Here is a 12,457-nt window from a genome sequence, read left to right as displayed (position 1 = left end):
TTGTTCGATTGTTATTAATCGCCATCCATAAAATGGAAATCAATTGTGTTCATCCTCAGTCGTAATTGGAAACTTTGTGATTGTGATTCGCTGGTGGAAATGATCACAATTAATTACAATGTATCGGTAATTGAGTGATCGGTAGTGCAGTTTAAATATCTTGGAAAGTAGGAAGCATTTCATCCAGGGATCTACAGAACTGGTAGAAACACAATCATTCATGGTCTCAATGTTTCTTTCCTGTACAATGTGCTGTAGACCTACACCTACATACGCTGTGAGTGTCACACAGTAGTAAAGTATTACAATATGGTATTCTGCATTAGAAAACCAATAAACATTAAGTTTTATGGTGTACTCTAAAAGAGCCTTGGATATGTTACAGTAACTAGTATGCGTCCCAACTTGTATTGTAATGCTAGGCCTATATAATGTATGATTATAAAAGCTATTACTGCTGTCTTGAAGGATAATAATGCACTGTATCAAAGAATCAAAATTTGTATTAGTGCCTATATACATTGCGATTTAATGTGTTTTATGAACATCTCATAATGTCATTTTACCTTAGTTGCATCCTCTACGCAGCCTGCTAGAGGGAATAGTGTATTATCTGGCTACTAATTTCTCTCTTGAAATCAGACAATGCAAACATCAGCCCGACTGATTCCAAGTGGGGTAATACCGTGGTGATGATTAGGAGCTCAATCATCTGTATTTTTGCAGTGATGATCCTTTTATGCTGGCAGAACAATCAACTGTCCCTGAGAGTGGAATACTTGGAATGGAATTCTTTGCATTCTTGTCATATTGAGTGTGTATAGAGTGAATAGAGACGCTTCAGTCAGTATGAGCTCATGTTTTGGTAAATAGCAAATAGCAACGCTTCTGCGATGGTGACATGTAGAGATCTTTTTTTTAAATATTTCAAAGAATTTCTCACTTTCTCGCAAGCCACATTTCCTTCCAGAAAAAATTTAACAAATTAAAAAAATCCCCATTTTAGCTCCAATTCGATGATCTGTAAATAGGCTCCTCGACATTTGAGCGTGTAATGCAATAAAATACATGAAATGAGCATGCGACACTTAGCATATGATTTTATAACCCTATGTCAATCCTAAACCCAAAATTAATCCTGTCTCAAACTCTAACCCTAATCCACACTTTGATCCACATGCTATTATATTACATGTCCATTTCTCATAATAATGCCCATCAGAGCCTGTAAATAGGAACTTGAATGTGTTAAAAAATATCTCATCCGTCTGCAGAAAACCAAGGCGACCCTCAGCGTCCCGCATCGCCAAAACAGCGCCCGCAAATCGATACAAGCCACAACGGCGACCCACAAAGCAAACTCAATCAAAAGCCGGAACCTCAAAGCCAACCCCGGCAAAACGGCATCGGCCCAAAGAAAGGCAACAGGTTGCTGAAAATGTTACGCTCGCAAAAAGACAAACTGCAGCATGACAAGAATCAAGCGAAACGGACGTCGCCAGATGACCAAAAGCCGGACCCCGCGACACATCCAGATTATTCCAGCAATAGACAAGAATCGGACAATCTCCAACAACCGGCTACCAATAGACACAAAAAGAATCAAAGCAAATTCGGATACACGGAAAATAACGCAGACATAACTCAAGATGTGACAGACGCAGTGCCGGGCAGAGCCGTAAACGGTTCTCCGGTCGACCAATCGGCTTCGTTCGAAGACGACCCGTCTTCGGACTATTTGAGATTTATAAAGACTCCGAGGCAGAAGCCTGGGCACGCGGCGTGGAAACAGCAGGATGCTGTCCCGGCAGTGAAATCGTTTTTCGAAATACGCGAAGAGGTGAGTGTCCTGAAATATTTTGTCGAGATGGACTGTAATCGGATACACTCAAAGACTTATTGACTCGAGGCACAACAGTCCAGAGATGGACAGATGAAATATTTTCATTTTACAAATTAGATTAGAATTAGATTTATAGCTACACAATTTTCCGAAATTAGATTAGAATTAATGAATTTGCAAAATCTAGGAAATTTAATTATATTTGGAATTAAATTAGAGCAGAGAGACATTTCACAAATTAGATTGGAAATAAATTGCTCCATCTGAAGAAATTTACTGCATAACTTCTACTTCTACTCCAGTAACAATGTTGACTGCTTTCACCACCTCGGTTGTCGACATGCCTTGAACATAATAGTCGTACGCCGTTAATTAATGGTGACTCATGTCTGTATAATCCAGACACACACACCCAGAAGACCATGAACGTAATATTTTTCACATCAAACATATCGTCGCGAATATAATGAGCTCATTGATTGTTCAGTGTCTAAACTTGTATTTGACTTACCGGTATGTTTTTCCACTGTTTGCCTTTAATAAACCGGCACCAGAATAGGATTTGGTAAGAATGGCGCTTTGGCATTACCGATTTCGTTCTAGATACGGAAAGAAGATTGGAAAAATATGAAGAACGAGGAGCTCAAGTTTGTGCAGCAGCATCAAAAACCTTTGAAAAGCACAGTCCCCGAACGAATCGGTACGCTAATGAGAAGTATGTGGGGAGTTTCAGCCTCTGTATGCTTGCGTTTGTTTACGGATAAGTTTCACTTTAATCTACTCTTCATCTACATGCGATGCTTACTTGTTAGCTATATTCTTATATGAAGATAAAATGAATTAGCTCTTAGTGGCGAGGGTCGTATAATTTCAGTATTCGAAAAATTATTGCACAATGCCGGACACAGATATGTCATCACCACTAACGTGTGTAGCTTTATGGTACATGTTTCGTATGCCGCCTTCCGCAGTATCGAACACCATACTTCTCGTTGATAAATGAACTATTAGTGGCAATGAGCGTATAATATTACATCCCGAAAAAATCATTTTCCACCGCTCAACTCAAATCATTAGAATTAATTACTCAACTCAGGTTAGAGTAGACTGCTTGAATCATTGAGCCCAGCCCTATACTATGCCTCTATGAATTTGAACGGAGGCTCGAAAGCCATTAAATGCACTGTTAGCTTATCATTCAGGCTCAATCAGCTATTTAAAGGGGCACTGCGCTCAAAAAATGATGTGGTCTCAAATTGAAGGGCAAAACGAAAGAAAACTGTTGGCCGCAGCCGTTCTCTTCAGAACGCCACCGTAATGGAGCTGTAATGTATTGAAATTTCCAGAGTTGCAGCACGCTCCAGCAGTCACGCAGAGATCGAACTTTATATAGTTGTCAGCCGATGTTATGAAGGAAATAGAATACACTAGGCCCGATTTTTACGTAAATCTCCTGACTGGACATCTTCCGTTGAACGCGGTATCTAAACCACCTTGGCGTGTACGACATATTTCCTTCATAACATCGGCTGACAACTATATAAAGTTCGATCTCTGCGTGACTGCTCGAGCGTGCTGCAACTCTGGAAATTTCAATACATTACAGCTCCATTACGGTGGCGTTGTGAAGAGAACGGCTGTGGCCAAAATTTTTCTTTCGTTTTGCCCTTCAATTTGAGACCACATCATTTTTAGAGCGCAGTGCCCCTTTAAACTTAAGTTCATAATCGGGAATAAATGAAACCAAAATATGTACAGGTGTCGGACGAAAACAGCAGCGTAGCGACGCCGACACTTCACATTCCACCGCGGTAAGTTACCAAGATTACGCGATAGCTCAAACACATTTTCTCATAAACTGCGGCTTTGCCTTCGCAGGAGTCAAAATCTCTCCACACCCTGAATCATAGCAAACACGAACCGGAGCTGCCCGTCTCAAATCCCAATAACGGCGACGTACGTCCGGTTTCGCAGCACGGAAAGAACCTGATAACCGGCATGCAGAGCTTCATGACTTCGATACCGACGGACGAAATGCAGGAGGAAAGGGTAAGGCCGCAGTGTACAATCTTGTAAAGTGGCCGCACAATGAGCATGTGTGCTCATTTGAAGTCATCTATGCTCAGATGTGATCAGTAATGATGTACTTCTTCTTTTTCGGAGTAATCAAGTTGGTTTTGCCTGATGTTTTTAGACTGCTTTAACATAACACAATTGAAACTTTACTAAAAAGTAGATTAGAATACTTACTTTTTACTTACTTGGAAATCCCAGCTTCTTCTTGAGTACTTGAGTAGAAATGAACGATGTTGCTTCTACTTCTTAAGTACCAACAGTGACTAATTTAAGCACCTCTGATAGGCAGTGTTGTAATGACTCGACTCTACTCGAGTCACAATTTTTGGTGACTCGACTTGACTCTGTTTTTCAAATGTGTAAAACAGGGGTAGGCAAACTTTTGAGCTCGCGGGCCGCACTATATAGAATTGGGATTATAAACCAAAAAGCAATATTGGCATTTGATTATAGTGAGGACATGGAGATAATACATATGCTTATTTAAAACAAACCAAACATTGCTTTGATGCTAATATCGTACACGCATCAGAAACGGCGGCGAGATTTCATAGGCTGGTCGACATCAATGACCAATTTCTCAAAACTATAGAGATGAAAGTCGGTTGTCCCGATTCTTAAAACAGGATTGAAACTTAAATCTGTGAGCAGCGAACTGTTCATAGATTTAATAATTCCACTTTGGGTTCAGTTCCAGGACACACAATGCTCACTGCATCATACCCATGTTAGCTTCAAACACGCTTCTACTATTTGCAGGCCTAGATAAAATATAAATACCATACAGAGAACGAATCTACATAAGACACGCGCGAATCGTTTTTTTATAAGCACACCACTAAAATAATTAAAAATGGAGTGGCCAATCTGAAATCACACTCGTGATCCGAATTATGTCAATCTCGTTTAGGATTTCTGTGATGTTTAGCTGTTGAAACCTATCAAACTGTGTGGGCCTTGAGATGGGACACCCTGGGATGTTGGTGAAAGATTTTGCGCCCACCTTATCGTCACATCACAAAACGGAACCAGGATGCCAGCAAACCTAACGGAATGTTTGATGGCATGGAAGGTTACGACTGTGGATGAGAGACTTTTAGATATGAAATTCAGACTAAATACAGAGCAATAACGAGGAATTGGGTGTAAATCGCGCTAAATTTTTCAGTTGATCTCGGCTTCGCGCATCCTTTTAGAGCAGTGGTTCTCAACCGGGGGTCCGCGGACCCCTGGGGGTCCGTGAAGCATTTTCAGGGGGTCCGCGAAGCCTCAAAATAATTGATAACCAAATTGGTATTTTTTTAATTAGAAAAATCACGAGGCAGTTTCGCTTCATTACTAGTAAAATTCCAGAGCTCAGATCAACAGAATCCCGATATAAAATGAAATATCCCGCTGTGCTGACTCATTTTAATTGATAAATTACCAATAGCCCACTGATACAAACATTTTGCTGTTTAAAAATGTTTTGTTCGGGATTGTGGAAAAGTTGGATGAGTAACGTCAATCACGGTGACTTCGAAATGTTTATGAAATCCATTTTCTCCTGTAATATACACAACGATCTTTCCATCATGACTTCACGATAAGCTGCTATATAAAAACGACCAGGCTTGACGTTATATGTTCATTAAAAAAATCTTTTTGGTCCCATATTTGTTGCGATCATACCCAAATGTGTCTTCGGAAGCTGTACACGTTATTGCCACATTCACCACACCTATTATATTTGTGGTGATGGATTGTCGGCACTCGTTCACATCAAATCGAAGGCTCGTATTTTCAAGACACGACCACGTATTTCAAGAATTGCTGTTGCAGAATTAGCTTTGAAATAATAGAAGTAAATCCAATTTCTATATGAATAGTATGATTTCATTTTCAAGAACGCTCATTTTGTTGCTGTTTATCACTAAGCCTACGGTTGTCCTTTGCACAAGACAGAGGACGGTTGCACGTGAGCTAAATCTGAAGTTAAACTTCGTGGGGGTCCGCGGGGGTCCGTGACGATGCGAAAGGGGTCCGCGAAGACAAAAAGGTTTAGAACCACTGCTTTAGAGGGTTTCATGCCCCCTGTTTGAGAACCACTGCCTTAAAATTATCATGGTGAAATATACTAAGAAAAAGTTTAATCAAGTCCCTGCATTATTCGATATTTAGTACGCATTTTATCAATATTTTTAATAAGTTTCTTTCGGCTCTCGCGGGCCGCACAGAAAGGTGTTGCGAGCCGTAGTTTGCCCACCCCTGGTGTAAAATGACTTGACTCTACTAGATTCAATTCGTGTATTGACTCGACTTGTACTCGAGTCATTGTGCATGACTCGAACCAAGTCATATGACTCGAGACTGGGACGGCCAAGACAGACATTTTATTGTAACTTTGAAGAATAGCGAAGTCACCACATGATTGGTATTTCGTCCATCAGTCTTGATACTTGAAAAATAGGGCCAGAAACTGTTGGGACCGAGGAAAATTACGATATTATGAATGCGAGCCATTTCTATATCACTTGAGCAGAGTTGAAAAAGTGGGTTGGATCGGATTGAACTGAAAACTGAACAGTGAACACAATGACTTGGACTCGGACTCGAGTCAAAACGCTTTGACTCGGACTGGACCCTCTACTAGCTGACTTGACTCGGTGGTGAATTGAAAATGACTCGACTTGAGTCAAGTAAAACCTTTTTAAGTGAGATTCACTTGTGACTGGTTACAACCTTGTCTTTTGGCACTCACCACTTCTCTGGTTCTGGTTTGTTTCATCAGTATTTTATCAATTAAAAACACCACAACATTGCGATAAGATGAAAAGATAGGAAAGTGTCGAAACATCCGAGTATACATGGCGTAACAATAAACGAGCCCGAAATTATCCACATTTGTAATCACTTTATACATCTCAGTATAGTAGATCTCAGTGGCTTGATACAATCTCTAAATTGTGATTCAATTATAGTTATCCCCTGCAGTCCCATGCTCATGGCATCCGAATTCACAGTTTATTGTTATAGTATGTACATACGGCTGGCAGGCATAATAAATCATCCTTTGATATCCATTATACATATATATTCAATATTGGAGAGGAGATTTATTTATAGTAATGTAACAATATATGCTGTTGTGCTTTGTGTGTTGTATTGAATTGTAATTTCAGACTCGATATTGCCGTCATGCTTACGGAGTAGTCCATTATTCTGTGTGAAGCTTCCCTATCTTTGTTCACTTGACTAGATAAACACTCCACCTCGTTCGAGTTATTTGTGTTGACTGACTTTGTCAATATAGGTGTGCGCGAGTGTAAATAATTTTAGTTTGAATTTCTGAATACGGTTTCGCTTTGAGAGCTGTTAAAATTTTGTTTCTGTTTATATTTGTTGGTGTTATTAACCTCGAGCTTGTGAAATATCATTATTACTACTGGTTCTTTGTATAAAGGTCATATGTGGCAAGTGGAAACTTGGTGTGAAAGTAATTTGTCACACATATATTTTTGTATATATATTAACAATGCCTTTAGCGTAAATGCAGTTTGCGATGTTTTGATTAATGTACAAAATATTGGAAAATAATCAATTGTATCAACTTGTATCATCATATGCATATTATCTTTGTTTTCGATCACAAAAGGAGTTAATCACACAACAAATTTGGGTTTAATTTACGTATTTAACTCCCACTCAAGTCATACCAGTAGTTTTGATCGTAAAAGAATATGGTTTGACTGGTTGTAAACTATTTCTAAGATGCTACATAATGTGTTGGTGGGGGATGCACTAAACAATATTATGACTTGGTTATGTGCGGCTTACGACCATCTTACCTATGCTAACGCTCATCAAGAGACGCACTCTGCTAGCTATTATGTTAAACAAAGCGTATAAACAGCAACGAAGCACTTATGGAAGTGGTGCTGTTTCTAGAATACTTCAACTGCTGTTGAGGCCAAGCTATTTACTTTTTATGTCTTGGATATCGTCAAATAGAAAGTACGGTGTCCATTTCGAAAGTGAATTTGTCAAACCAAACTGTCAATATAGCCTCTACATCAGGGTAACGGAATTCCGTTTCAAAAATTGAACTATGAACCTATTTTGGGTGCCGTTAGTCGCATAGCGTGTTTGTCGTAAATATTCATCTTGCAATCTTGAATGCAATGTCTCAGACATGTCCAAACTACTTCAGGAGGAAGAATAAAATAAGTAGTGCCATAAAGTGGATTTGGTCGAGGGGTCGTCTACTTTTTCGAAATTGTAAGTTATATCTTCACAACTAACGCAAAATGACTCATGTAATCAAAAACAGGTTCAATCATCGAAGATTTATCCAGTTACCGAGATACAGGGGCCATTTCACGCCATCCTTATAACAATTTCACCTATATAGTAGTAGGTCTATGCAGATTCTTATGCTCAACCACCAATCCTCCACCCTTCGTATTCCAGAACAAGCAGCTCGACAGCGACGATTACAAGAAAGAGGTGCGTCGCATCAAGTCCAGTATTTTCGGAAAACGGGCGTCCAACGACAAAAACTCATCCGTGCATAAATCCAGTAAGTTACATCTAAAACACACAGTCGGAATTCAGCAATATAACCGACAACGGCGTTCCATAGAAGCTTCAGTCCAACGGAATGATTCAATAGACGGAAAACACCAAACCACAAGCACACCATACGGTTTAATATCACGAGACCGCAATAACAACGGACATTGGCAAAATGGTACTTATTGAATACATGTCTTCAATCAAGAACGGTTACGACGTGTACCTCTGCGCAGATTCTCTCGGAAACGTGGCTTTTGCCACGGGGATGCAAGCCGGGTCGATAGGTGGATCGACTGCCTTCCTGCGCAATTCGAAAATTCGGGACCGGAGAGCGAAAAGTCATTATTACGGTAATATTGTTCGCCTTTAATGTATCATTAGTACTCAATTGGAAGTGTCTCGCGGTAAGCCTATAACCAGGAGTGGTCGACAACAAAGTATTTGTACTGTACAGTATACATCGGTATGTCTACTTGCACTCGTTGCTTGGGTGGTAACGATTTTAGGCTACCTTCACTTCTATTTCGGCAGTTTTTGAGGCCTGACTACTCAAGTAGTTTCAAAATGTAGATTTGGTTCAAGTTTGCATAGTTTTACCAGCTAATCAGAGCCGGCTACTGTCGAAATTAGGGGGTTGTATCTTTGGGACCAACGATTAATTGATGATACTGCATATAGGTAAAATCTTTAAAAATACCGGTGCTGTGATACAGGTATTTTTTCACATGATTCTTGTGACAATTACTCAAATAATGATACAAACTTATCCCGAAACGACTTACTACTTTACAAATTGTGAGAAGCAAGTAGAAGTCGGAGTGGAAAGGGCAGGGTTGTAATGACTCGAGTTACCACCCTAACACTATCGGTATTTTGTCTATTAGTACTGGTACTTGAAAATGTGACCTGAAATCCTTAAAAGTGAAGAAAACTAGTATATTATGCATTCGATATATTAGCATTCGATATCACCGAGCAGAGACATAGAAAGTAGGCTTAACAAGTCATTAACTCGAAACTGAACACTGAACAGTCAACACAATGACTTGGACTCGACTTGACTCCAGTCAAAACTATAAAAGTGAGATTGACTTGTGACTCGTAACCTTGTGACATGGTTACAACCCTGGAAAAAAGTCTAAAAACAGCCAATGGACTAAGTAAGCAAAGCTTACTCGAATACTCCGAGAAAGTAAAAGTAATGCGTGACTAATAGGGTTGTCCAAAATTTGGAAAATCTTACAAATCCTCAGTTGTAATGTCTTATTCTATAGATTATTGATAAAAAACGACACTGAGCCTGAAAGAAGCTCACAGAAAGGCCGTTAAGATTTCGTGCAAAGCGTTTGAAAGTAGCTGCCGAAGAACGGGCGTGCCACCTACCAGAGAACGGCGAGAAGACTAGTAGTCACGAAACCACGACTCTTGATTGACTAATCGGCTATGCTTCAATGACCACGACAGCAGCAGCTTGCTGATTAGGTGATCAAGGAGTCTGCTACCGGCGGCGATTCTGAAAGCGCATTGTATGTAGGTTGACAGATAACGATTTAGGATTGATTCAGGGTATGTTGAGGTACGAAACACATGATGAACAAACAACAGTTGCTTGACAAAAACGTCTAAAGCATGACCGCTTTATTGTGAAGGAAACCGCCGTAGCCTATATGCCTTGTTTTCAACGAGGGAAAGCATAGGCGCTTATGCAAGTGGCGACGGATTCCTCGTTTCACAAAGGATATATCATTATTGAATACGAATATAAAGCTTAACAATGACACTATAATGTGTGTGATCTTATTGGGCTCAGGTTGTAGTACATAGTTGAAGTTCTGAAAGCTCTAAGGATCGGCTGAATCAGCGGGTTATGCTTGGCACTTGTCAGATGCTTGCATCGAACTGTATTCTCTTGCAAGTGTTGTCAAAGTCCTTGATGATAACGCAGAAAAGTGGCGTAAAGGTGAGCACATACCATGCTGGATATGTTATGTCAAAGTCCTTAATAATCACGCAGAAAAGGGGTGTAAAGGTAAGCACAGACAATGCTGCATAGTGCACAGTAAGCAGCATAGTTTGTATATCATATCAAGCATAGTCTGTGCTTACTTCTACACCTCTTTTCTGCGTTATCATCAAGGACTTTGACAACACTTGCAAGTGAATACAGTTTGATGGAAGCATCTGACAAGTGCCCAACATAACCCGCGGATTAAGCCGATCCTTAGAGCTTTCAAAACTTCAACTATGTACTACAACCCGAGCCCAATAAGATCACACAAATTATAGTGTCATTGCTAAGCTTTATATATGCATTCAATACTGATATATCCTTTCTGAAACTAGGAATCCGTCGCCACTAGCATAAGCACCTATGCTTTCCCTCGTTGAAAACAAGGCATATAGGCTACGCGGCGGCTTCCTTCACAATAAAGCATTCATGCTTTAGACGTTTTTGTGAAGCAGCTGTTGTTTGTTCATCATGTATTTCGTACCTCAACATACCCTGAATCAATCCTAAATCATTATCTGTCAGCCTACATACAATGCGCTTTCAGAATCGCCGTCGGTAGCAGACTCCTTGATCACCTAATCAGCAAGCTGCTGCTGTCGTGGTCATTGAAGCATAGCCGATTAGCCAATCAAGAGCCGTGGTTTCGTGATTACTAGTCTTCTCGCCGTTCTATGGTCGGTGGCACGCCCGTTCTTCGGCAGCTACTTTCAAACGCTTTGCACGAAATCTTAACGGCCTTCCTGTGAGCTTCTTTCAGGCTCAGTGTCGTTTTTTATCAATAATCTATAGAATAAGACATTACAACGGGGGATTTGTAAGATTTTCCAAATTTTGGACAACCCTAGTGACTAATCAATCACCTCATGTGTCAAGGTATCTCTGTCTGTTCGTCATGTCATCGGCTGGCGCCATTAAACTTGAGTAAAGACACTCTGATCATTTTTGGGCATATTCCAGATTCTCAAGACCGAAGTCTGTCGCCTCCAATGAATTCTTTTATGGCTCGATCCTACTCTCGGGCACAAGAGGAATACCCCAATAACGAGTGGTAATGTCTTGAGTGTCTGTGTTTGAAGTCGATTTCAAACTAGATCATCGCGGCATCGGTTTAGGTCGACGAGTGATCATACGCGAAAAGACGTGGATAATAAAAGCATGGTGGTTCACAGTCTGATGAGTAAGAAGAAAAAGAAAATTAACAAGAAGAACAAGGTGATATTCACAATTACTATTTTACTCATGAGCGCATTCCTACTACGGTAGTTCTCATTCTTTCCTTAAAGCTAACAACTCTCCGTCTTTATTACATATCTTTATACTTAATATATTTTTACACTGTCAAGATAGCAGTGGAGCATCCGACTTATTGATGGGTAGGTTGTGGGTTCAATCCCTGGCCGGGTCATAACAAAGAGCTGGTTAGTAACACTGGTATCCGTGGTTTCCCCGCATGGCGCTCAGCGTTACAAGGATAGCATGGAGATGGGGTGCAAGACTTCGAAAGCCTTACTAGGCTATATCTGCACCTTCCTTATCCAACTGCATTCGCACATCATGCACTCATGGTATGCATATGCACAGATCGTGTGTATGTATATTAGGGTTGTCCAAAATTTGAAAAATTTCGAAAATGCTGCGTTGTAATGTCTTATTCTATAGATTATTGATTAAAAACATCAACAAGCCTGAAAGAAGCTCTCAGGAACGTCGTTAAGATTTCTTACAAAGCGTTTGAAAGTAGCCGTCTGCATGTGGGCGGGGAATCGATGAAGTGGGCGGGCAATCACGAACCTAGAATTTTGATTGGTTGGAACCTGTAATAATAAGCTACTGATTGGCTGAAATACTGATTTTGTGATCATTGCTGGTCACGATTTCGTTCTACTCTGTTGTGTTGGTTTGCAGCCATTTCTGTTCGTGGCATTGGCGATATGGTAAATTGACGTTGTTAATGCTGCCATCGACAACAGCAT

General features: G+C 40.3%; 1 protein-coding gene across 2 annotated transcripts in view; it reads left to right on the top strand.

Moving 5' to 3' along the window:
• LOC145456748 (uncharacterized) overlaps window positions 1-12,457 on the top strand; it is a 39,653-nt gene that overhangs the window by 20,772 nt on the left and 6,424 nt on the right. Inside the window, exons 11-19 of one of the 2 annotated variants that reach the window (XM_080334866.1) lie at window positions 1,275-1,840; window positions 2,447-2,543; window positions 3,602-3,654; window positions 3,722-3,892; window positions 8,369-8,477; window positions 8,541-8,648; window positions 8,707-8,823; window positions 11,442-11,532; window positions 11,597-11,696. In XM_080334866.1, the coding sequence (XP_080190992.1) occupies window positions 1,275-1,840; window positions 2,447-2,543; window positions 3,602-3,654; window positions 3,722-3,892; window positions 8,369-8,477; window positions 8,541-8,648; window positions 8,707-8,823; window positions 11,442-11,532; window positions 11,597-11,696 (1,412 nt within the window). Of the gene's footprint in view, window positions 1-1,274; window positions 1,841-2,446; window positions 2,559-3,601; window positions 3,655-3,721; window positions 3,893-8,368; window positions 8,478-8,540; window positions 8,649-8,706; window positions 8,824-11,441; window positions 11,533-11,596; window positions 11,697-12,457 lie in introns of both variants that reach the window. The other variant, XM_080334865.1, reaches the window with a different exon arrangement.

This window comes from Botryllus schlosseri, chromosome 15, assembly GCF_051294905.1.
Source record: "Botryllus schlosseri isolate E-star chromosome 15, Bs_hap1, whole genome shotgun sequence".
NCBI lineage: Eukaryota > Metazoa > Chordata > Ascidiacea > Stolidobranchia > Styelidae > Botryllus > Botryllus schlosseri.
Note: the sequence above shows the minus strand (reverse complement) of the source record. Positions and strands in the feature narration are given on the sequence as shown.